The 25030-nt window shown below is 42.4% G+C and overlaps 1 protein-coding gene across 1 annotated transcript in view; it reads right to left on the bottom strand.

Annotated features, from left to right (window-relative positions):
* Positions 1-5527: 5527 nt before the first annotated feature.
* Positions 5528-25030, bottom strand: part of LOC138611468 (MAGUK p55 subfamily member 7-like) — a 33184-nt gene continuing 13681 nt past the window's right edge. Inside the window, exons 4-16 of the mRNA XM_069684610.1 lie at positions 23810-23944; positions 20135-20216; positions 19935-20020; positions 18642-18719; positions 17890-18086; positions 17723-17781; positions 15987-16031; positions 12191-12364; positions 10520-10600; positions 10345-10438; positions 10099-10207; positions 7179-7322; positions 5528-5761 (exon numbers count right to left, since the gene is read on the bottom strand). Of these exons, the coding sequence (XP_069540711.1) occupies positions 5528-5761; positions 7179-7322; positions 10099-10207; positions 10345-10438; positions 10520-10600; positions 12191-12364; positions 15987-16031; positions 17723-17781; positions 17890-18086; positions 18642-18719; positions 19935-20020; positions 20135-20216; positions 23810-23944 (1518 nt within the window). The remainder of the gene's footprint in view (positions 5762-7178; positions 7323-10098; positions 10208-10344; positions 10439-10519; positions 10601-12190; positions 12365-15986; positions 16032-17722; positions 17782-17889; positions 18087-18641; positions 18720-19934; positions 20021-20134; positions 20217-23809; positions 23945-25030) is intronic.

Raw genomic sequence — 25030 nt, 5'->3', positions numbered from 1 at the left:
TAGAGTCACCAATGAACCTAACGAGCATCTTTGGACTGTCGGAGGAAGCCGGAGACCGCGGAGGGAACCCACGCATGCACGAGGAGAACATGCAAACTCCGCACAGAAAGGCCCACCATGCCCAAACGGGGGTTTGAACCGGTAACCTTGTAGCTGTGAGGCAACAGCGCTGACCAATGCAGCACCGTGCAGCTCCCTCACCGATCAATCAAAATCTAAATTTGTGGGACTCCAAATATCAACTTTGTCAACAACAATGGCGGCGGAGAAGCTAATACTTTCGTTTTTTACAGGGTACAATTTCCAGGTGTAGAGCTGCTGCTAAGGACAGGACGTGATTCCTTTCCACTGTCTCTGTTTTATTTATAAAACTTATTTTATTAAAAGCGATTATTAAGCAAATTTAAAACAGAGCTACCGGTCAGTACCAAGGGCAGCAGAAGTGCCATGATATAGCTTTCGTAACCTAGCAACAGTAAGCGCAGGTAAGAAGCGATCTGAAATTGAGTTTGTGGGCGCTGCCAGCTCAAAAAACGCTGTTAGTGGACACAGGCCTTTCCTGTTGGTTCTCTGTGACTACTTTCATCGACCTCATTGCAGTTAGTTATTCGTCAAAAGCTCTGACTAATCTACTGTATGCTGCGACCGGCTGGTGAACAGTTAGCGGCTTATGAACCAGGTATTCGCCACAAGAGGTGGTGCGGACCAAAACTTAAAGGAGAGTGAATAATAGTTATGCTCATCAGCCCAATACATTTATTCAACAGTTAAACAGGCCATTGTTTTCTAATTCACAATATTGGCTGTGGCGGCTGTGTCTCAGTGGTAGAGTGGGTCGTCTCTAAATCGGAAGGTTGGGGGTTCGATCCCTGACTGCTACAGTCACACGTCAAAGTGTCCTTGGGCAAGACACTGAACCCCAAATTGCTCCCGGAGGCCATAGCCATCAGTGTGTGTATGAGCATAGATCCTGATTGGGTGAATGTGAATGTGTAAAAGCGCTTTGAGTTTTCTGAAGACTACAAAGGCGCTATATAAGTACAGTCTATTTAGCATTTTTACTAAAACAACACAAGTCTTTAAGGTGATAAAATGCCAGTTTTGTTTTAAGAGCTTTCACCAAGTTGCCAAACAAGAAACTAAATGCAGGTTCAATGACATCATCAACTAAAGATGACGATGAGGATTAAAACTGGGCAATAGCGTCTCTGTTATTTGCTGAGCAATAAGCCTGTGTTTATTTATAGGTGCATAAGTTAATGAACATTGGTATTAAAATACAGGATATAACTGTCATGAGTTCTTATTGTTTAATTTTGTATTTAATATATTGTGTCCTTGTCTTGATTTAGTCTTGTTTAGTTATGTAATTAATTTGTGTTTCATTGTCTAGAGATTTTCTGCTTGAGTTCTGCTGTCACAGTCCTGAGTTTGGTTTTTAGTGTTTCCTGTTTTATTTTGTAGTTCTTGCCCTATGTATGTTTTGTCTTGTTTTACTTCCTGCCTTTGTGTGTTTTCCCGCCTGTTGGATTATGTGCCCTGCCCTTATTGTTTTCACCTGCTCCCTTGATTGTCTCACCTGTGCCTGATTAGTTTCACCTCCCCAGTGTATTTAATCTTTGTCTTCCCTTGTCCCTGTGCTAGTTTGTTGTCGTCTGTCCATGCATCATGTTATTTCTCTGTGATCTCAGTGTTCCCTTGGATTACTTATCACCTGTTTTGTTGGACCTTTTTCTACCATTGGATTTTGTTTGCCATGCCCCCCATTGGATTCCTCATACCAGTAAGCCTTTTGTTTCGCCTTCTGCCTTTTTGTTTAATTAAATACTTATTTCAGTCTGCATCTGGGTCCTCAACCATTTGTTTAAACCCTAAACTCGTGATAATAACATGCCAGAGTTAGCAAGAAGGCTGGCTAACAATCTTTGTCACTAGGCAGGACACATGTTGACATGAACAGCAGTATTACAAGTTTGCTAACATTAGCCACCATGAGTTTCTGTTAATAAAAGACCATGCAAGGCTGTGTTGACGAAACTCCTGCATGCATTAACTTGCTTATGAATGTAACTTTGTATTTGTAAGAGTATTAATGTATGGTCAGGCTTAATGTGTCAGTATAAGAAAATCAGACTCTTCATTTTTCAGTTCTCTGTAATGAACTGAAAACTTTTCCACTTCCTGCTTTACGTTTGTTTAATCAACTCCCCTATACTTTCAGCATGTGGCTCACTATGTCAGTTGTTTAAAAGTTATGCATATCTCACGCAGAGATGTAGATATTGTTTAACATCAGTCGTATTTATTTTCGCACACTTCCAATGGACAGTTACACGATTGAGCCAAATTATCCGAGACCACTTGACATCATGCTCCTGTGTAATGTTTGAAGCGGGAGCTGCAGCGAACATAAAACGCCGGGTTTTCATTGGACCGCTCCGGTGTCTTAAAAGGCATCGTTATGATCTCAGAGGGTGCCTGCAGATCCTCAGCGGTGTGATGAAATTATACTGCCACGCTTTGGCAGAGCCGGAGCTTCAGGCCTGGCAGAAGTGCCACTGCTGTCCTGACTGTCTGGTTTGTAGCCTTTACTGCAGAGGAGACGTGAAGACACACCAATGACTGCATCTCCACTCAGCCGTTTGTGCCTCTGTCGTGTCTGTGTGCTCAGTTATGTGTGACACTGACAATAAGCATGTTAAAGGGAAATAAAACAAACTACAGGGCATGCTCTTTTTTCCCTGCTGCCTAATTCGCTACATAGAGCCTCGACATGCTTTTACAGTACGCTTTTATGTGCAGTCGTAACTTTCTCCCCGTATGTCTGCAAAGGCCCTTAATCCCTTGAAAGCCATTACCGTCTCCCCACATCATGCTGCTCCTTTTCCTCCCAAACACGACATGATAGACACATTAACACTCCTTCACACCCAATTGAGCACAGCGTCCAAAAAGGAGGAAGGAAACAGCATTAATGTAGAGGAATGCAGGCGTTAAAAAGAAGTCGATCGAGCAGCTTGTGTGAAGGAGACGAGCAAAATGTGCACCCGGCGGGAAGCTGTGGTGCTCGAATATGAGTATGTGTTAATAACGTGTCACTAATTGAGAGTTTCTGCCAATTATTTTTAATTATTTTTGCATAGGAAAGTTCTCTACACCAGGCTCTCCCAAACTTTTCAGCCCACAACCGCCAAAAAACTTCTTGAAATTCCTCGAGGCTTATAACATTGCACACAGCTGGGCACATGCATTTTATAGTAGTGTAAGAAAGGCTAGAAGCAGAATAGTGTATAGACTGTAGCACTGAGTGGACATACAATATTGTAGAAGCAGACACACAGGTGTTGTTGCTGTCATCTGCATGTGCTTACATTACTTTCATTTCATCTTTACACTCATCCTAACGAGATGGGCGGGCACCGTGCATGGAGCAGAGCAAGTCCATTCTGGGTTTCATTTTGGAGACGGCCACTCAAAGATCGTCCTCCATGTTTCATCGGGATCAGTATTTATTTTTTATGTCAGTCAGCGCTCAGAAAGTATTTTCGCATAAGGAAGTAGAGCCTCTCCATTGCCCCCAATGTGTCATGAGTCATTCTAGTTTAGTTATGTTGTTGATTTGTATTTTGGTGTTTTGATTTTATGTCACTTTGTCTCTTGTTGTCATGAGTTCTTATTGTTTAGTTTGTATTTTGTGTTCCTGTCTTGGTTTAATTGTGCATTTTATTTACAGAATTTCCTGTTTTACTTTGTAGTCCTCTCAGTCCTGAGTTTGGTTCCTAGTGTTTCCTGTTTTATTTTGTAGTTCTTGCCCCTTGTATGTCTTGTCTTGTTTTACTTCCTTCCTTTGTTCTGTTTCCCGCCTTTTCGATTGTGCCCTGCCCTCATTGTGTTCACCTGTGTTAATTAGTCTCACCTGTCCCTGATTACCCTGTGTGTATTTAGCCTCTGTGTTCCGACCCTTCTGTGCCAGTTCATTGTCATCCATCCTGTGGAGTTTGTCTTTGACCTTCCTTCTGTGATTTTGTTCCTCGTCTCTACTTTGGATTATCTTCGTGCCTCCCCTGATTTCCTCGTGGCTCCTTGTGTTCCCTTGGATTACCTGTTTCCTGGTTTTGTTTGTAAGTTTTTTTGCTGTGTCTTTTGATTTTCCTTTTTTGTCTTTTGTTGGAGTTTAGATTTTGTTTGTGCATTTTTGCCTTTTATTTAATTAAACCTTATATCTAAGTCTGCTTCTGGGTCCTCACCTTTTGGTTTAATCTGAAACCGTAACAGAATGACTGTATGTATAGATGGATGACAAAATAAAAGGAACAATAACAGGAACAACCAAAAATACCTGATGACCAGGGAAAGTTTTGCGGTAAACAGAGTGAACATTTCAAAAGATACGAGTCATTTCAAAAACCTCAAACATGGGCTGAAGATATGGAAAAGAAAATCCATCAGCTGACTTAGCGAGTAACGAGAACATTCATAGAAATGTAGTGGAGTCAAAAGTACAGGATTTGTCTGTCAAATGTAGTGGAGTAAAAGTTCCCCAAAAATAATACTCAAGTACAGATACTCAAAAAATGTTTCATACTGGTTTAAAGCCTAAGATACTTAATTTAGCTGGTTTGAGGAAAATTTGCCGACCAACGTGAACTTGTCGCTGTGTGTCCTGTGCTGCTGTAACTTCACCTCCTGCAACTGATGCTTCAGTTAATCTGTCGTCATCACCTCAGGGGTCACATGGCAACAAAGACAAGCAGGAAACTGAAGACACATTATTTTATTGCATGGTTTGATTTTAAAGTAAACTACTTTAATAATAATAATTTAAAATGTTCATATGTTTTCAGGAAAGCTTCTCGATGTCTTGCCACCACCACTCCGGGAACCACTGCTCTAATTGGTCCATGAGGGAGCAGAATTTCAGCGCAGGTTGTTAAAAAATACACAAATTCATGCTTTAAAAATATCAACAAAAAAAAATTCTACAGCGTCTACAGTACCATAATTATAAAAAAAACTACAGTATTTATCTCCAACATGTACACAATTCAGCCATGAAACAGGTTTTCCTTCTTCTTCCACAGCCTTTAATTGTCTGTTATCTTCTGTCTGTCCCCGTTTGGTTCAGCTTGTTGTTGGCAGCGCGTCTCCCTGGCTGCTACTAATAATATTTCTCTGGTGTACATTACAGTTAATTGAAGTGCAGCAGCTGTCAGAATAATTACATGCTGATGTTTGCGACTTGGCAGGGGAGGATTACACTCAGCCACAAGCTCTGGAGAGTTTCCTTTTTTTTCTTCGTCTTCGTTCTTATTTCAGACAAATGCCAGCAGAAAAGCTGGCTCAGAGACGGAGAGAGGGGGAGAGATGGATTCTGTTTGCCTAATTAGATACACACTGGGGGACACGATGGAAAACCGTGGTAGTCACACAACTTATTTACAAATGGAAAACAAAATATGACACAAATTCAATGTTTATAAATAGAAATTAAGAAATATTTCTGTTTGTTTCTTCGAGTGTTCAAAGTTCAAATCCAGCCGCCCAAATGGCCGCAGCTCCTTCGTGCTTTTGTTGGCGACGATGGGCACATCCACTCTGCAGGAATCCACTGGACTTCTTCCTCGTCCACCTTCCTGAGGTCCGCCTTCAGCTCTCTGAACGCCATGGCGATATCTCCGTTAATAATCACCTTGTCAAACAAGTGACCGCACTGGCTCTCCATGATTTCAGCCGAGTCAATCATGTCCTCGAAATCCTCCTCCTGTGACAGAGAGAAACCAAGGTAAACAAAATGTTGTAACAGGACGCTGGGTTCGGCTTCCAAAAGATCAATCCAGTTTTGTGGTTTGATTTTTGGGTCCTTGAATTTATCATCAATCAAAAGATGAGAGGATAAAAGAAACACCCAGTAATTGATGTTTAATGATGATTAATTGTTAAAGGGCCAGTTCGCCGATTTTCAACCTCAGTCCTATCATGCTATTATGTTGAGCTAATTTCATTATGGTAGAATAAAAATGCAGTTTGGCTCTGTGCCTTTGGAGGACGCTATCAGCTTCTCAAATGGGCCCTGGAAAACCTCCATCAGACTATGTAAAAGTCTCGGAGCTCGCTAAACTACACTTCCTCAATCTAGGACGCCCGCCTCCGATGTCATGTCTCGTCCAGAATTGTCAGGTTTGAAATGTAGACTGCAGACCTTCTCGTCGTATTTCCGATTCTGTGCGGCTCTGAGTCATGGCCTGCAGAGAACACCGTAGTATTTCACTCCAGCGTCTCTCGCTGGGCCGTTCCTTTCAGAGGGAGGGGCGCAATGCATGCTGGGTGTTGTAGGAATGTAGAATGGGCAAAACCACAAGCTGCATCTTTCTCCACAGCTATTGCGCCAATTTCAAACATTCTTGCTTCTATTGATTACAGAGAACACCAGCTTTGTCTGACAGTGGCTTTTTTCAGGGGTGAACTGCTCCTTTAATGTTGAAGTAATGCTAATGAAGCAGCTACATTCGGGCCATATGGTGACAAAAAAATCTCCTCCAAGAAGTTTTTTAACAATAATCTGCACCCACTGTAACGTACCAGGACATGGAACGGATCCCCATGAGCGTTCAGCTGTACAGACCGAGACGTAACATGTCGTAACATGCTCAGAGTGAAGGAGGAGAGGCCTTCTCACACCAGCTGTAGTGCAAGTTCAGAGCACAGCCCCTATAAGACATGCCTGACCTATCTGTGATGTTTGGCACTGGGCAAACTGCAGCCGGGCTGCAGCACAGGTGTGTGACCTGCTGGGTTTAATAAGGGCAACATGGGCAGCCGGGGTCAAACGGCGATGGCGAGCCAGATGGAGATTATGAGAGTGACACGGCATCATTTAGGCATGTCTGAAACACATCAAACACCCTTCATCTCCAGGAGAAAACATCCTCACTTATAAGTTAGAAACAGAACAAAAAGCCACCCACCATGCAGCCCTGTAACTCTCCCGTCTCTTAAATGTCTCTTAAATGCAAACCAAAGGGTCAACCATGTGTAGGGCAAGGTGTGTGGATGAGTAAGGGAGCCGTCTGTGGGGCTGGGCGGGTGTATGTTTGACCTCACTCCGCCCTACATGTTACAAGACATGGAACAAGCACCTGCTGCCACGCGTGTATTCAGTGTGTTACAGCGTCTCTTACTGAGAAGATCCTCATTGAGGTCTTGTCCTCTTCGTCACAGATGAACTTAGCTCTCCGTCTGGTGAGGCGCAGCTCCTCGATGCGCGGGGGCTTCACAAACACCACGTACGGTTTGAATTCAGCGGTGTACACCTGCTTGATTTTCTGTGGTGACAAAGGAAAAAAGGAAAAGGAGGATGAAGCCAGAAGTAAATATTTCACTAAATTTCAATCAAACCACATGATCTTAATGTTTCCTCTTGAGTTTTAAGCATGGTGGGAAATTGCGAGTATTATTTCAAATGAGGCGAAGTGAACCTTGTAACTGGAGAGCAGAAAATTGATTTAAAAAAACGTCTTGCTTTGAACCATGGTGGATTACTTTCCATACTGTCTGAATGACATGCAGGCAGTAATGTGCAGCAGATTACCAGCCTGCAGGGGAAATCTTCTTCACTTTTATCCCTCTTTTTTTCTCCAATTTTGGAGTCACTAATTCCCTCTGTCGACCTGTGGGGACTGAAGAACGCTGTGTGCTGTCTTTGATGCACATGGCCCTTGTTTGGACTGTTGGCACAAATTAGCTTATTGGCATCTCCAGGTTGTACGCGAATGATTTTAGAAAGCTTGGACAGCGTGAAACCTCATGAGCTAATCCGATCCAAGTCACATATGATGTGTTTGAAATGGTATTCTAGCCTGATCAGTCAGTCAGGACGCTCCTGCAGCTCACATTGGAAGACATCAGATCCAGAGTGCAGGCAGACATTTACCATATTTACACTACCTTCATTTTTCTCTGACGTCATACCGAGGGAGGGAAGCTCAATGCTGTTTTATGTCAAATCGTATATATGTTGGTCAACTTATTATCATTTTGCTACTTCATGAATGATCAGCAACTAAAAAGACAATGGACAGTGAAAGTCTGGCCGCCATATTTCATCACTCATTAGTTATCATTAGACAACAGCTAACCTTAGCATTCATCTACTTCTTAGCCAACGAAAACAAACAAAGTTAGGGCTTTGCATCCTTCCCATCTCATCTTGTAACTCTATGAAATGTTATGTTAGCTTGGAAGGGGCTGAATGCTAACATTAGCACTAACTAACCGTAGCGTATAGGTAATCGAATATGTCCTCGTCAGATTTGTTAGAAGTTGCTGATCAATCAGCTAGCTGACAATTGATACCAATTTGCCAGACTTTTTGCTTCTACACTGATCAGCCATAACATTATGACCACCTGCCTAATATTGTGTAGGTCCCCCTTTTGCCACCAAACAGCCCTGACTGGTCGAGGCATGGACTCCACCAGACCTCTGAAGGTGTGCTGAGGTATCTGGCACCAAGACGTTAGCAGCAGATTCTTTAAGTCCTGTAAGTTGCGAGGTGGGGCCTCCATGGATCGGACTTGTTTGTCCAGCACATCCCACAGATGCTCAATTGGATTGAGATCTGGGGAATTTGGAGGCCAAGTCAACCCCTTGAACTCGTTGTCGTGTTCCTCAAACCATTCCTGAACCATTATCTTGCTGAAAGAGCTCACAGCCATTAGGGAATACGGTTTCAATGAAGGGGTGTACTTTGTCTGCAACAATGTTTAGGTAGGTGTCAAAGTAACATCCACATGAATGGCAGGACCCAAGGTTTCCCAGCAGAAAATCATTGCCTCAGCCCAAAGCATCATCAGCATCATTGTCAGCGCAGACACCCTTACTGCTTGGCGGCTACATAGCCCCATACACAACAAACTGTGACGCTGTGTGTTCTGACACCTTTCTATCAGAACCAGCATTAACTTTTTCAGCAGTTTGAGGTCTGTTGGATCGGACCACACGGGCCAGCCTTTGCTCACCACGTGCACCAATGAGCCTTGGCTGCCCATGACCATGTCGCTGGTTCACTGGTTTTCCTTCCTTGGACTACTTTTGGTAGGTCCTGACCCCTGCAGATCGGGAACACCCCACAAGAGCTGCAGTTTCAGAGACGCTCTGACCCAGTCATCTAGCCATCACAATTTGGCCCTTGTCAAAGTCGCTACGGTCCTTACGCTTGTCCATTTTTCCTGCTTCCAACACATCAACGTCAAGCGCAAAATGTTCACTTGCTGTCTAACATCCCACCCACCGACAGATGCCACTGTAAAGAGATAATCATTGATATTGACTCGACCTGTCAGTGGTCATAATGTTATGGCTGATCCGTGTACATGCCTTTCAACCTTAAACATAGCAGAACAACATTATAACAGAACTCCCATCCTGAGAGTGATGTCAGAGGACCTCTCTGTTGTTCCTACCACTACCTAACATGACTGTTTGGAGGGTTAGATAAAGGCTTTCCATCTCTTATGTCAGAAAGCTGCATCATCAGCATACAGTGTGACTTTAGCCTTCGTCTTTACCACAGAAACAGATGCAGATCGATTGGTGATCGCTTGTAAGTGACAGTGTGTGAATAGTCCATCTTACAGATCTGATTTGAGAAACCTGCAATCTGAGACAAAGCCATGGAGTCACCAGTCCCAGCGTGTTAGCATGGACTTTCATGGTTAGGGCGTAGCACATTTGAAGGTCCATGCTATCCGTCCTCAGCACAGGCTCGTCAACAAACTAGTAGCATGTGATCCCTCACTGGCTTCCCACCATGCACAAGCCGCCAATTCAGTGTTCAAAGAAGCCTCTGGCTAAGTGAGAAGCCGCGCTGCCAGGAACAAAACACTGTAGTGGTGACACACAGGTTCTTGGAAACTTGATTTTTATTATTTAAACATCCACAAGTCACTCGATAAAAGTTCCACAGTGACTTTTTTGTGTTAGTATGAAGCATTTTGAATGATCTACCAGGGACACGTGAATTATTTTGGCTCAAAAACTTGTTAAACAGTCGTCCAAATTTAGTTGGCTATGCATCATCTTTGATGGAATAATACTTACACTAGGGTGCACATCCAGGAGGCACACCTTGCCCTCATTCATCACTCTGTGCACAGAGTCTAGACTCGTTCCATAGTAGTGTCCTCTGTGTCTCCCGTACTCTATAAACCTGGAGGCAGAAGGAAACAGGGACAGGAAAGAGAGCATAAAGTGGTGCTCAGACAGCAGAAGAAAGGGTGGACACCAGAAGAGCACCAGAGGGACTATTTTTAACATCCTGGGAATGGAAACCTCAAAGAACGGTACCTATGATTGAGGATATCCTCTTCAAACATGTGAATGGATACAAAATGATAATCCACCCCTTCGTTCTCCTGCCTCCTCTTCTCACGCGTGGTGTCTGAAAGAGAACAGGGCAGGAGGCTGAATAAAAAGATGAGAAACCATTACTGGGTGCAGGAGGTGAAGGTGGCGGTCTTACGAGGCACGGTGACGCCATAGTGGTCAGGGTCGGATATCAGCAGCCTCCTCTTCAGTTCACTTACGCCAACGCCGCTGGGCCCTGGAGACACAGATCAAAATGTTTCCCTCACGACAACATCGAATGGGCTTAGTGATCTGGTGACACATCTGTCTTTATCATCAGAGGAAGGGAAAGGAGGGTCAGACAGACAGAGCTCTGATTTCATTCTGATTCTCTTTCACTCAATTGAACGTAAAACGCTCCTTCACCCTCTGGAAAATCCATAGCATCGCATCTTAATGTGACATCTGCAAAGCCACACAGTATCAGTGCCCTTATAGAGTAGGATGCACAGGATGGAGCAGTAGTGTGCACACACATACTGCCGCATCTGGGATTTTTCTCCTGCTAGCAGGCTCCTGCGCGCTGAGATTGCATCAGCCTCTAATGGAGCGCCGTCTGAGAGGAGGATTCCTGACATACCTGCCTTTTCCATCACAGCGTCGCATGAGCTCGATACATTACAAAATATCAAGTTTATAGACTCTCCGCTCTTACACCGCTGATGTTTTTCACAGCTGCCCCGCAGAACTGGAGAGGAGCATCATCGGGCTCTTTGGCTACTTTCTCCTGACCTTTATTTTTTCAACAGTTATACGATCTGTCGGGCTGGCAGCAGCTGCCACCAGCTTTCCTGGGGTATAACGGGCTTTTGTTTCATTCAGAGTGCGTGTAAAATGCAAACAAAAAGGGATATATTTCCAACCTGGTCAAACATTATCCAGCCGGTTCTGTTTTAGCAATCCAGGTTTTGGTTTTCCTGTCTATAACTATCTCTGCCAATAAGCTATATATTCCTAATGATGACCTCCGTTCAATGAAGCGCCTTCACAGCAGACAGTAATCCAGAGTCCGGGTGAGCTCAATTAAAGAGGTCTGAATGTAAATCCAAGCTGTCTTATCTGCTCAAGTTTGATGATGGAGAACTTGGCTGACATTATAAGGGATCTTATTCTAAATCCACTCATATCTTTCTCTCCATTCATCTTCCTTTTATCTCCTCATAAGGTGAAATATGTTCCCTCTTTTCCCTCGTTTTCCGTCCCATCTCTTCTCTTTCTTTCTTCGATTTCACCTCGGTCACAGACAGTTGTATCATAATCTGACATTAAAAAGACCTCACTGTAAAAATTCCCCGGGGAGAGATACAGCTCAAAAATACATAGAGCAGACCTGCAGGATTGGCAGAGACTTGAATCTTAGGGTGGGCCACGTGGTAACTTAAGAGAGCGCGATATATTCCGACTCAGGGTTTTCTGACAGTGTTTACGTGGTTCTGATGGGAAATGATCGTTCTTGAGCTCAAACGCGGGAACATAAATCTTCATCAATGCATTACTTTTTTCTTTTGATCAACAGCAGATTCAATAATTGTGTGCTTTATGTGAATGGGATCACGGTATGATCACGAGCCGTTGGGTAACATAAAACAGAGCACAGCTGACCATCACATGCAATAATGTGGATATTACCACAACATGTTAGAAGCTTTGTCTACAGCAGTGTTATATATCAGACCAGCTGACAGCATAGGACCCCAGTTCACAAGCTTTTGATGTGTGCATTAACGGCAAACTTTCCACACTACATGGGAAGTTTCCTTTGTCCATGACTGTAGCTCTTACGTACCAACCAGAAGGACCAGGCGGTGTCTGTCCGTGGGCTCTTTGTTGTAGGGGATCACCTCTATGTAGGTAGGGGCACTAATTGTGCTGTGTACGCCTGTGCTCCACCTCCTGGACCGAGCTGCTTCTCTGGCCCAGCTGCTCTTTCTCCCGAGGCGGAAACTTCTTCTTAAACCAGCTAGAAAACAAAGAGGGGGATATTTGACCTGCCAGGTGAATCACCGAAAATCTAACAGAAAGGTATACACACTTTGACAGTATTAATTCATTTTTTTGGCTGCTTGGATTCAAGGCAGCTGAACATCTCTGGCTTATGAAGTATTGTTGTAGTAGCAGCCAAGATTGGTTTTGGTCTTAAGAGCAGTCTCATGAGCACTATTTGATAGTCTCGGTCTCGTTTTGGACCTGCATTTGGACAAAGAGGACTCTGGATTTTATTTCAAGACCTGCCGATTCCATATTCGGCCCGTACCTGGACTTGAACCGGCCACCCTCCAGTTCTCAAGCCAAGTCCCTACAGACTGAGCTCCCACTTTCAAGGCCCTTTAACACACTTTTGATCTGCGATGTAACTCGATATTTAATTTCAGGATGGACTGGTAAAAAAAAAGAATGCTTTAGTCTACTCAAACACTGTTCTCATTTGTTTTCTGTGGTGGTTTTTTGTAGGAATGTGAATCTCCCAGATCAATTTGAGGGCTGCCAATTGTTTTTTAATTGTTAATGTGTCATACACTGACTTGCACTAGTGTGGTCTTGGTTTTGGTTCAGTCTTAATCAATCAAAGTCTAGATCTTGTCTCAGTCTTGGTACAAGCTGGACTTGGTAATGACTCGGTCTCAGTTTAGGTGTTCTTGACAACAACACTATAAAGATGACATGTTTAATGTGTTTGGAATCAATCCCCCACCAAAGTCCACATCCATTAGTTTCAGAGTGATGTTTGCATCCATGTGAATGTCTATTATTTAACCTCCTTTAGCTCTGTTTTTGGTCTCCACCAGTTCTTGTGTAAAATAATGGCCATATTTATCCATCATAATAGTTTATTTGGCCCAATTTCAAGTTATTTAACTTAATAACAACCAACATTTTTTGTAAATAAACTCCACAAGTGTGTGAGGCTTGATTAACTTAAATTAATTCTATGATTCAGCATCTATTTACAGTAACTAAACCTTTGCTGATGAAAGATGCAAATACCAGAAGCCTTGTTATAAAACAGCAGAGAAACCAATAACTATGACGGCTGCAGTAGGAATGAGAGGCAGAATCGAAGAGTACCATTTAACAAATCATCAACACCCAGACTCTGATGTCAACGCTACACTGAACAACAAAAATCTTAGTGAAGAGACGACAACTCTGTCTGTCACGCATCCCTTGTAGGCCGTCTGACGGCGATCGTCTGCCATGCGTCTGTGGTCTGGCCTGGCTCTCTTTTATGATGTTAACTGCTGCTAAGTGATGGTGCCAGGCTCTCTTTGACGTCAGCTGTAATTTCACTTTGTAAGCATATCTGTCTATTTCCTCTCCAGGCTCATTCTTAGAAACGCGGCTGTATGAGTTTAGAGAGTTTAACATTTTGTTTACATGAGGATTAAACTGATGATTTCACTCAGAAGAGAGAGTAATAATTGTGTAAGACAACATCAGAAAACATAGTCAGTCTAAAGTAATCTGGCAGTGAAGAGTTCCCTGTTACAATGCTCTCAGCCGTAAAACCAGTTCTTTTTTGGAAACGCTACAAGAGACTTCTTCCTCACAGGACTGTGTGAAGTAAGGATGAAAGGAGAGATAAGACCGAGAAGAGAGTGATGACCTTGAACACAAAATAGACCTGAGCCGTCAATGTCTAAATTGTAAGCTATGAGGTACTACCTGTAGTTCTCAGAATGAAACATTTTGCCCCCCAAAAAACACCGAGACCATTAAGGTCACTTAAGTGGTACTGAAAATTACAATCTTACTATTCAAGCAGCTAGTTCCACATGTTTGGGAAAAGGTAAGACATTGATACAACTCTAACATCTGTTCATTAAAGTCACACAGGAACAGAAGTCAGAGTGTCCTTACCTGTTTTGTTAAACTCAATAATGATCTTTAGGCACGTAAAACAAAACGTCCCCCCCCAACTGATTTCCAAACACAAACCTTCAAATACTAATTTGCAAGCTGCTTGCAGCATGATAGTGGTTAGCTTGTGGGTCACCTGGCTAGTGGCTAGTATGACCCGCAAGCTAACCAACAAGTGGGTCATTCTATGATTATATGAGTTAGCTAGCTAGTTAGCTTTCTGATAAGGTCAAAATTACCAGTAGTCGTCGTTTTCTTAACATCTCATTTTCATAATGCAAAAGATAAACTATTCGGAATGGGAAAACAGCTAGCTTTGCTCTTTCCAAAGGTAACAAAAACACCTACCACTACATCTGAAGCTCACCAAATAATCGTATTTGTGCAATCAAAGCAAAAACATGACAGGTTAGATGAGTAAAAAATGAATATGCTTCTCCTTGATAACAGCCTTTAGGCTAAACAGATCTGACTGCCAGCTTTGGCTTCATATTCAACAGACAGACATGAGACTGTCAAGTATAATGGGCAGAGTTAGCTAGTAGCTAGCTGATAAAAATAGATAGCATTATACGTCCTGAGGTCAAGATGAGTCATCATTTTTTAAGAAGAGAAAATGCATTGATTTATACAATTTAGATATTTTCGAATAAAAAAAGTTTTATAATAGGAAGACAAAATTAGAACAGGATTTTTTTAACACTGTCTTTAAAAAAGAAACTAGCAGTGGTTAGGTTAGCTTAGCTTAGCCTGAAGACTTGTAAGCATGGCTCTGTCTAAAAGTAACTATCACTACTGAAGCTCACTCGTTAACATGTAATGTCTTGTTTGTTCAATAAATAAAAAAAAACTAAAATGTGTAAAAACAATTAGTTTGGTTTAACAGGGATTATGTGCTTCCCCCTGATTCAAGTATTTAAGCAGAGCTTACTAGCTGCTAGCTTTAGCTCTGTATTTAGCGGAAATTTAGCGGTAGACAGAAGACTAGTATCAACCTTGTTGTCTAATTTCGGCCAACATCCAAAAAAAGAAGAATTCCTAAAATGTATAACAGGTAACCACCACAAAACATCATTAGCAGGGAGTACAAGCTCTAAGCTTGTTATTTTCCCTCTTCAACATGCCTTTACTCGTGTATCTAAATAGACTCCACTATGTCTATTCTCTCTCTCTCTCTCTCACTCTCTCCTCTGATTCCTCTGCATGAAGTCATTTGTGCGTGCAGCATCAGTAAGGGTGTACATGTCAGACAAAGAGGAAACACAGGACGTCAGGTGGAAGCTGGCCTGAGATAAGATGAAACACACATTATTAAATGCACATGACTTATTTAATGCAACATCTAAAGTAACCTTGCCTTTTTACAATCAGTTTGAAGTGCACGCACCCATGTGAACATGCTCATATGCACATACATCATATCCAGTCCGTGAGATCGAGACAAATAGAATAAATGGGAAGGATAAAACCACATTTGCTGTTCCAGTCCTGTCCCACAAATCTCCAAACCACAAAGCTACATCATCATATAAACTGCTTTGTACTATAAATATAACTGAAGTCTCATTTTTTGCTTGTCTTTCTCCATCTAGGTTCAATATATACAGTATGTTTACTATATGTGTGCTTTGAGCTGTCATGTTGAATTGCCTGTCTTACTGTCTTACATACTGTCCCTTTTACAGTATCATTGGGACAGAAGTGGAACAAGTTCAACATCTTACCAATGTGAATCCCAGTTATAGCTCTGTAGTCCACATCCTCCAGGACTGGAAAAACAGAAGAGAAAAGAGTGAGGAAATCGTCAAACCACACAGGGATGGCATGTGCGATGCTCTGAAATGTCATACTCAAAGTATTTGCGTGTACTGACCCACACGTCATACTGTGCTTTGTAAATTCTAATTATAGGTTGTTTTTTTTAGAAATTATATCTACGGTTTATGAATATTAATAACTACCATACTCTGACACACAAATTGTTGTTGAAAACTAGCACAGCAGAAGATCAGATACTTTAAACCTGCTTGGTTATAACAGAGGAACATTTAACAGACTCCTCTACATTTAGGAAATATGGCACGTTTAAGGACATATGGATATGATTGTTATTGTTGGATATTACATGGCTGTGTTAAATACTTGATTCTGATTAGTTAATTACAGCATTCCGAGGGTCTGTATTTCTAGACCGTTGTTATGTATAGCAGACCATTGCTAGGGATGTGACTCTAATCACAAATCCAGAGGACTAACTGTAATCATATTGATGCGCCGACAGAGGACCGGTAGCCTAAATTTGACATCGGTCTGTTTACAGAGGGAAAAAATGAAAAGAGACAAGGGAGAAATAAGGGTTCAGTAATGCAAAAACTGAAGGCTACGACAGAGAGCTCTACAAAACTGAAGACAGCACATGAAGTAAACATTAAACAGCACAGAAAGGCGGTGTTTAAAGACGGTGAATGGAAAAGAAAATGTCAACAGACTCTGACAGTGACGAGACAGAAAACCTCAATCAAGTGCTGTGCTGTTGCTGCGGTCTGCTTCATCGTGTCACACTTCACCATCAGTGGAAATGTTCACATTTAATGTGAGTAAAAACAGCTAGGTTAGCTAATTTTAATGTGAGTAATAACAGCTAGCTTAGCTCATTTTAATGTGAGTAAGAACAGCTAGGTTAGCTAATTTTAATGTGAGTAATAACAGCTAGGTTAGCTGTATAAATAGCTAGCTTAGCTCATTTTACTGTGAATATAATAACAGCTAGGTTAGCATATTTTAATTTGAGTAATAACAGCTAGCTTAGCTTATTTTAATGTAAATAATAACAGCTAGCTTAGCTCATTTTAAGAAGGCTACAGAGTTAACTGTTGCTATGGACACAGCTTTCACTGTGAGTATAACAGACTATTTTTAAACAGAAAACGGAGATATAATCAGTTTTTAAAAAATAAAATAATTTCCAAATAAATATATTGTGTCAAATAATGGATTTCATAGGTAAATAGCTGTGTATGCAGGATAATGTGTAGTAGCAGGTTGTTATCCCAGAGGAACCCCGTCAGGGTGAGACAAACCCTGTCGGGATTACATTCCAAGATAACAACCTGCTCACTACACATTATCCCTTACATAATACACCTCTTTAAATTTTTAAAAAACCCAAACCCAACATGTATGATGATGTAAATTATGCTGAAGGTAAAAAGGAACAGGCACACAGACAGACAGACAGACAGACAGTACCTTCACTCTCATCTGTGGGGCATGTGGAGAAAACAAAAGCAGTGAGTACAACAGCAGGGCAGCAGAGCTCAACCATGACCGTGATCTTCAGACATGACCTGTCACCTCTCAGCTCAGTACTAAAGGACCTCTAATGTGTTTATTGGAAAGTGTTAAAAGGTTTTATTCTTTTCAGGTGGGCTGACTTTATGGACAAACGCTGGATCATCACCTGGTGGTTTGACTCGCCGTGGCTTGAACAGGGCTTTAGGTCGCTGCAGAGCAACTCTCCTGCAGAAAGACAAATACAACAGGACTGAATCGAAGCAGTGAATATCTTATAGATATTACATGACAGTGTAGCACGTTGCTTTCAACAAGAGCAGCCACTTTAACCACCTCTCATGGAGCTGCTTGGAGGGGATGAGTCCTGCCCAACTGCTGCTGTCCCCGAGGTGACAGGCCTGCCACCAGGTGTCGTCCTCCATGCTGACAATCTGGAGGACGTCGCCCCTTTTAAAGGCCAACGCTGCGTCCTTACAGGGCACAGTGGGATCCTCGTTTGGGTCATAGTCAAAAAGGGTCCGCAAAAACAGCTGAGGAAAGAGTATTATTTCATAATATGCATTCAAATAGACAAATAGGCGACAAAGAAAGACACAGATTTTATCAGTCGATTCAGTCTTCTCCTCTTCGACTGCGGATTTGTGAATTTCTTCTGTCCTTCTCGGTGCATTTTTGCATATGTGGATGTCATTTTTGACAAATGACCATGATGGAGAGACTAATTTGTCTTTATCCCTCACAAACATTCCCTGCACTAAAAGTTTCCAGCTTTGACATCTTCTCCGTGTGTGTCATGAAGTGTCCTTGACTTGTAAACAGAGAGGACTGGGACTTAAATTCCACTGTCCACATCAGGTGAATAGATTTATTGTTAATGTTGAGTCGATGCTGATATGAATTTTGTTGACATGGCGCTGCTGCAGTCCATACATATAACCAAACACATTAGATACTACTGATTTGATCTTATTTTACTAAAACCACGTGGGCAGCCTTCTCAATGCAGCAAGATGACATGCATATATAGAAAGTATACACAGCACAGAACATGTGTAGTGGGAGGTGTAGCTTTTACTTTACTATACCTTCTTCTTATTTGGTGACATCTCGTCCTTGGAGGAGGCTGGAATGATTTTAAATTTCACCTCACCTTGAGAACAAGCCTGCAAAGAGAAAAGTATGAGGAGTAGTTTGATGTTTTGGGAAGTATTCCCGCTTTACTCTTGCTTTCTTGCTGAAAGGTGGACAAAAAGATTGATTCCACTCTTGTAATACGATAGCATCCAGTTAGCTGAGGTTACCATAAAGACTGAAGGCAGGGGGAAATGCCTACTTTGGTTTGATCCAGATGTAAGTGAAATCAGCCTACCAGCATCAATAACTTATTATTTTGTTTACTGAATTTGTTAAATCCATTCAAAAACTGTGGTGTGAAAGAATACTTGATCATGTGAGCCTAACAACCCTTCAACACCGGATGGCACTAACAACTCTCAGTAATACTGGGTCCACAGCTCAGTCCAACAACTCGTGGAGCGAACTCTTAAGACTTACACACATACAATATTTTGGACTGACCTTTTGACCTTTTGACCAGACTAAACAGTCAGGGATTCAACCTTGCGGTATTGATAGTCTAGTATGCTTCATGAGACTGAGGTAATTAGATGGTTCTTTTCTTAACTTCGTTAAGTGGTGCCAAAACAGAGGTGATTTAATGTAGATTAAATCATATAATTTATATAATTAATAATTATTTTTAATAATTTTTAATTTCATTTAATAGCCATTTTTTATACCTCCCTTTACTTATGGAATCTGACTTAGAGGCATAGTCCGGTCAAAGTGTATTTACACTACATGCCTCATTCACTCTTTCAAACACAGATGTCAAAGGCCAAAGTTCAAATCTCTAATCAGGATCTCACTAACTACATTCATACACTGAAGGCGATGCCTTGAAGAGCAACTTGGGGTTCAGTGTCTTTGCCCAAGGACACTTCGACATGTGACTGTAGCAGTCAGGGATCGAACCATCAACCTTCCAATTGAGAGACAACCGACTCTACCTACAGCCACCCCTTGTAACATCTTGGACCACAAAGGGTTGGTCATAAATAATAACTGCTTAGTTATAACAGAAGAATACAGGTAGAAACAACAGGATCAATCGGATCATGGACTGGATTTCTCGTGTCCATTAGGTTCTGAGCTGGTACTGACACACGGACTACTAAGTTGGTTGAGCTCTTTTGGTTGACAATAAAAAAAATCTCAAACCTTATCCTTAATGAGAGCAAGAAAAGAGAAAGAAACAAACATTCAGTGAGGAGCCATTAAAGCAGATAGTGTGAGCGAGCAGCTGAGGTGAGACTGACCAGAAGAGGAATGATTTCTTTTGGCTTCTTGTGCTCCAGTGAGACTCCATTCACCTCCTTCAGCTCGTCTCCTTCATGGATCAGACCTTCACAGTGTTGGAGATATGACTGGAAATCTTTACCACATTTATTTTGCACCATAATTATGTAATTACACCCGTATTTAAAGGTGCAGAAAGGTGTACTATTTCTCAGCTCACCGCTTTTATCAGCCGCTCCTCCTTTCATGATCCTCGCCACAACAATGGCCCCGGTGCACTTATCCCTCTTAATCGTTGCCCCCTTGTGGATGATGATGGGCGAATGAAAGGTTGATGGACAAACACATGCACAGAGGAAAAGAGATCAACTAATGGAAAGTCAAAATAACATGTTGATTTTATTACAGTCCAGACATATTCGGAGTCACTTCAGTCCAGAGAAGCTTATTCGTATCAGGACGGGGCCGTTCAGCCAGCTGCCTTCATGTTACACACAGAGCGCTGGGAAAGGTTATCCAAATCAGCATTATTTTCAACAGATGTTATTGATGTGAAGCAAATCGCAATGGAAAGAGCATCTTATGTAGAGGACTACAATCAGCTCACGCTCGGGTGTAACTCTGTTGTCTGGAAAACTGGAACATGTTGGATCAATCAAAGCAAGCGTGTCAGAAAAAGGTCAGGCCCCTCCAATCTAGTTTTGGGATCAATACAAAAGTATGTTCTCTATTATTGGTCCTGAGCTCAAACACTAACACACAAGCATGCACGCACTGCAAAAAGGCCCCTTTATTAAAGATATCATCTCGAAGATTTTCATGTAAATAAATGTCTGTTAAGTCTCTATCTATCACCGAATGAGGTAACACGATGGTGATTGAGCCTATGGCCCACTGGTGAAGGCTGTTGCATTTGCAATATTACAGACTGGGTGTCTGTGGCGACATTTGTGGGAAAAATCACAAGTGGCGCCCAGTTAGTGACGCGTTTCCATCACCCAGCAATGATTGGTCTGCCAGAGAGGGTAGGCGGAGCTAAGCGGCTGCTTTTCCGGTCTCTGCAAGTGTTGCGAGTAAACAGTAATCTACTATGGCTGAACAAACAAAGAAAAGATCGATGATACAGATACAACTTCAAAAATAACTGAAAATCTGGAAAAAAAAGAAACAAATTCGATGCTCAGATGAAGGCAAACAGTCTGAAAAGGAAAGTGACTGTCAGCGAGGAAAATCAAGAGAAGCAACCAGAGCCAACTGTGGACGTCACACATGAGACACTGTCTGGATATCTGGGAAGTGTGCCCCCGCAATTACCGTTTATCGCCACAGGTGCCGCCAAAGAGAACGAAACTGAGATCTTCAAGATTACAACTTTAATTAAATTACGATCATATTTACCCACAAAATCATATTGCATTTATAAAAGATAACACTATCTTGCTGCAGGGTTGTGACGTTTTGTCAGAATTATCTCAAAAATTCAAATGTAATTTGGTGGAAAAGTGAGGCCACATTCTGAGAAACGAAAGCTTAGTTCTTGATGAGGATCCAGGACATTCTTAAAGGAATTTGTGCGTGAGGGCATTTTTGATTATTTCTGATATTTTCTAATGAACTACTGGACCTGTAGAGTGGAAAGCAATCTGGCGCATGCAGCCCACAGCTGTCGGTTACTGTATGTATTTTATGGAGACCTTGATCCAGATGCCGATCAAAAACCTTCTATTTATTATTGAAATAACACATTTAAAGGATTTAGCTGCCTTGGCGAACATATGCATCCTTTATACTTTGATTAGTTTAAAGTCCAGTTTCTCCTGATCCAGGAAATTTCCTGAAATAAGTGACGATGGCTCGGAACGAGGTGGACCAGTCAGGTAGCATCAAGAAAATGAGGCATGATTAAAGACCTTGAAACAAGTGGATTTACATCAGAAAGAGAAGAGAAATTATCTGAATCCATTTAAATGCAGGCAGGGACGTAGATTTGCGGCGCATATACACACAATAACACACACAACAATGCTGAAACTATGTCGTGCGTCAGAGCAGATATATGGCAACAAAGACGTGGAAGAATTGACTCTGCGAATTCTTGGTGGAGGAAAGCGACTAGCAGGCCAGACACAAAGGTGATCCAGGCGGCTGCAGGAACCTGCTCTGCTGTTTCCTGTCGTTCCCGGAGCAGCAGACCTGCTGCACCTTGGCATACGTGGCTCTAGCAGTCACGCTGTTTGACAATATGACATTAATCTAGCCGCAAGAGAAAAATTTGCCAACTCCCCAAGTTTATTTCTTTGAACAGCCTGTGCATGTCAGATATTGTGGCAGGACAAATTGCACATAGAAATGCAGTTGCCTTGTTACATGGTTGTCTTAACTTAAACACTGTTTTTTGTGTGCGCATTATAAGGGCAGGTAGACCACATTAGAAACACAATGACATCTAGTAAAGTGAATTCCTGCTTGTTTCAGAGCCATTTTAAGGTTTCTCGTAGGTCATCATGTATAGCAACAGAGGGAACTTACGTTTTCAGTGCTTATTAGAGTTTATTAGTCTTTCTAGCTGCAAGGTCACGAAGCACTCGCTATAGCTTTTAAAGGAATAATTCAGCATTTTTGCAAATATCCATTTATCCCCTCGTGCATGTGTGGGTTCCCTCCGAGTTCTCCGGCTTCTTCCCACGGTCCAAAGACATGCACGTTAGGTTCATTGGTGACTCTTAAGTGCCTGTAGGTGTGAGTGTGAAAGGTTCTCTGTCTCTGTGATTGACTGCCCATCATTACAGGGTGTCAACCCCGCCTCTCACCCAGTGACAGTTGGGATAGGCTCCAGCCTCCCTACGACCCTGAACAGGATAAGTGATATAGATAATGGATGTATGGATGGGTCTTTTTATCCTTTCTTGCCAAAAATAAGATGAGAAGATTGATACCACTCTCACGTCTGTAAACCAAGATAAATATGTGGCTGAGCTGGTACGTTGTTATCATTTCTTTGCTTAATGAATGGGAACAAGAAGAAACGGCTAATCTTGCCCAAAGCTTAAACAAAAATCTGCCTTTCAACAGACGCAAAGCTTACCAATTAACATTTTATCTTTCATTATTATACAGAAAATGAAAAAAGAATCTGAGAAATAACTACGTTTAGGGTTGTGATGTCCTGGTCTCTCTGCCTGCTATTGGTTTGGTTGACTTCCTGGTTCAGGAGCCAATGGGCAAAAGGACATCAGGAAAGTGCCTGCCCCTGAGTGAATTGTTCCTCGGCTTATTTAAGCCGGAACTGCTCGCAATCAGAAGATTAAGGGTTCGGGCCCTTCATGGTTGCCCGACAGAGGTAAGAGTGGAAGCCACTTTAATAAAATGAGGACCAGTTAACTCAGACGCAGGCAGATGTCCTTCCCAATTCTGCCCACTGACTCCTGAACCAGCAAGCCAAACAACCAAACCAATAGCAGGCAGAGAGGGCAGGCCGTCACAGGGTCTTTATGCAAATTAATTGATGCTATGAAGCAAAATTTCAGGAGAAGGACAAAACCTCTACTGCGCCTCTTCTGGCATTCATAAATTCAAACCTACCCCTCCCTCCCACACTTGACTTGACCCAGGAAGTTTGACCTTTTCTAAGTCCAAGCATCATTATCATCAATCTCATAATCAATGCAAAGTTAAATAACATCCTGTTGAAGGTCCTGGCTAGTGAAGTGCCTGCTGGCTTTAGCTCACATTTAGTGTACAGACATGAGAGTGTTACTGTTTCAATATTCTAATTAATCTCTGCAAGAAAATGTTGTGGTGTGTTTTCTTACATGTGCTACTAGATTAATTTAAGCCAAAAATGAGATATCCATTTTTTAACTTTATTTTGTACCATGAAGTTGTGTTCACTGACCAGGGGCTCTTTGGTTTTGACCAGGCTGACAATCTTGACTGTATCCTCGTCGCTGTCCAGCACGTCATCAGGTACTGGAGGCAGAGTCGGCTCAAAGTCCCTCTGAGCTACAGCGTCGTGGACAAACAGGAGACTCTGTAAAGGAAACAGGAATACAGTGAAGTATGTCTCCACCTGACAAGCGCTATGGAGAGATGTGGCGACAGCGATAGCATCTTCTCATGTATTTCACTTTAAAATTAAACCGTGTCAACAACCAGGGCCTGCAGGATACGGCAAACAAAATGGAAGGTGGTGTGTTGGATGTCAAGCTAGTGTCAAATTCTGCTTTATGAACCAATGCCAGGACTGCACGGTGGTGCAGCGGTTAACAAGATTGCCTCACAGCTAGCAGGCTCATAGTTCAAATCCCGGTTCGGATGAAGTGGGCCCTCTGTGTGGAACATGTTCACCCCGTGCATGCGTGGCTTCCTCCTACAGTCCCAGGGCATGCTCGTTCGGTTCATTGGTAACTCTAAAATTGCCCATAGGTGAGTGTGAAATGTTGTCTGTCTCTATAGCTGTGTCCCAATCCATCGCCTGCAAGGAGGCGGTCTATGAAGGCTGCGTCATTCGTACCCTGTGTAGACCGTTAAAGCCAAACTGAAATGAGACTGTCTGGTCTACGGAGAATTTCCTGTTTGCGTCACCAGCTGTTCCTGCCCTTAACCTTGTGTCACAAAACGCCGCTCCTGTCGCCTAGCAACAGGCTAACTAGCTTGCATAACTAACGTCACGTAACTTAACCTATTATTTTAAAGATAATTTGTTCCAAGGCCACTTTCAGTTACATTTAGAACTGTTTTTCTCGGCCGCGTAAGATTCCGCCATCTCGTTTGAATTAGCGCGCAAGGAATCTCGGGATATGACGGGCCGCGAAGGATGCACCCAATGGATCCTTCCCGATGGATGAAAAGGAAGACGCATTTGTCGGCCGCATCCACAATGGGACACGCCGCTGTGACACTATCGGCCTTCAAATCAACCTTTGAGCGCTGCAGCCCCTGGATTGGGACATGGTTTATGTGTCAGCCCTGTGATTGACTGGCGATCAGTGTCTCGTCCAATGACAGCTGGAATAGGCTCCAGGCCCCCCACAACCCTGAACAGCATAAGTGGGATGGATAATGGATGGAGTTAATACCAGGGTAATCACTGCAAAAGTTCATTAATTTAAGGTTT

Source organism: Semicossyphus pulcher, unplaced genomic scaffold (genome assembly GCF_022749685.1).
Source record: "Semicossyphus pulcher isolate SPU_LCO1_2020_fin unplaced genomic scaffold, fSemPul1.0.p SCAF_7, whole genome shotgun sequence".
NCBI classification, from domain to species: Eukaryota; Metazoa; Chordata; class Actinopteri; order Labriformes; family Labridae; genus Semicossyphus; species Semicossyphus pulcher.
The sequence above is the reverse complement of the archived record's forward strand: the minus strand, read 5'-3'. Positions and strand labels throughout refer to the sequence as shown.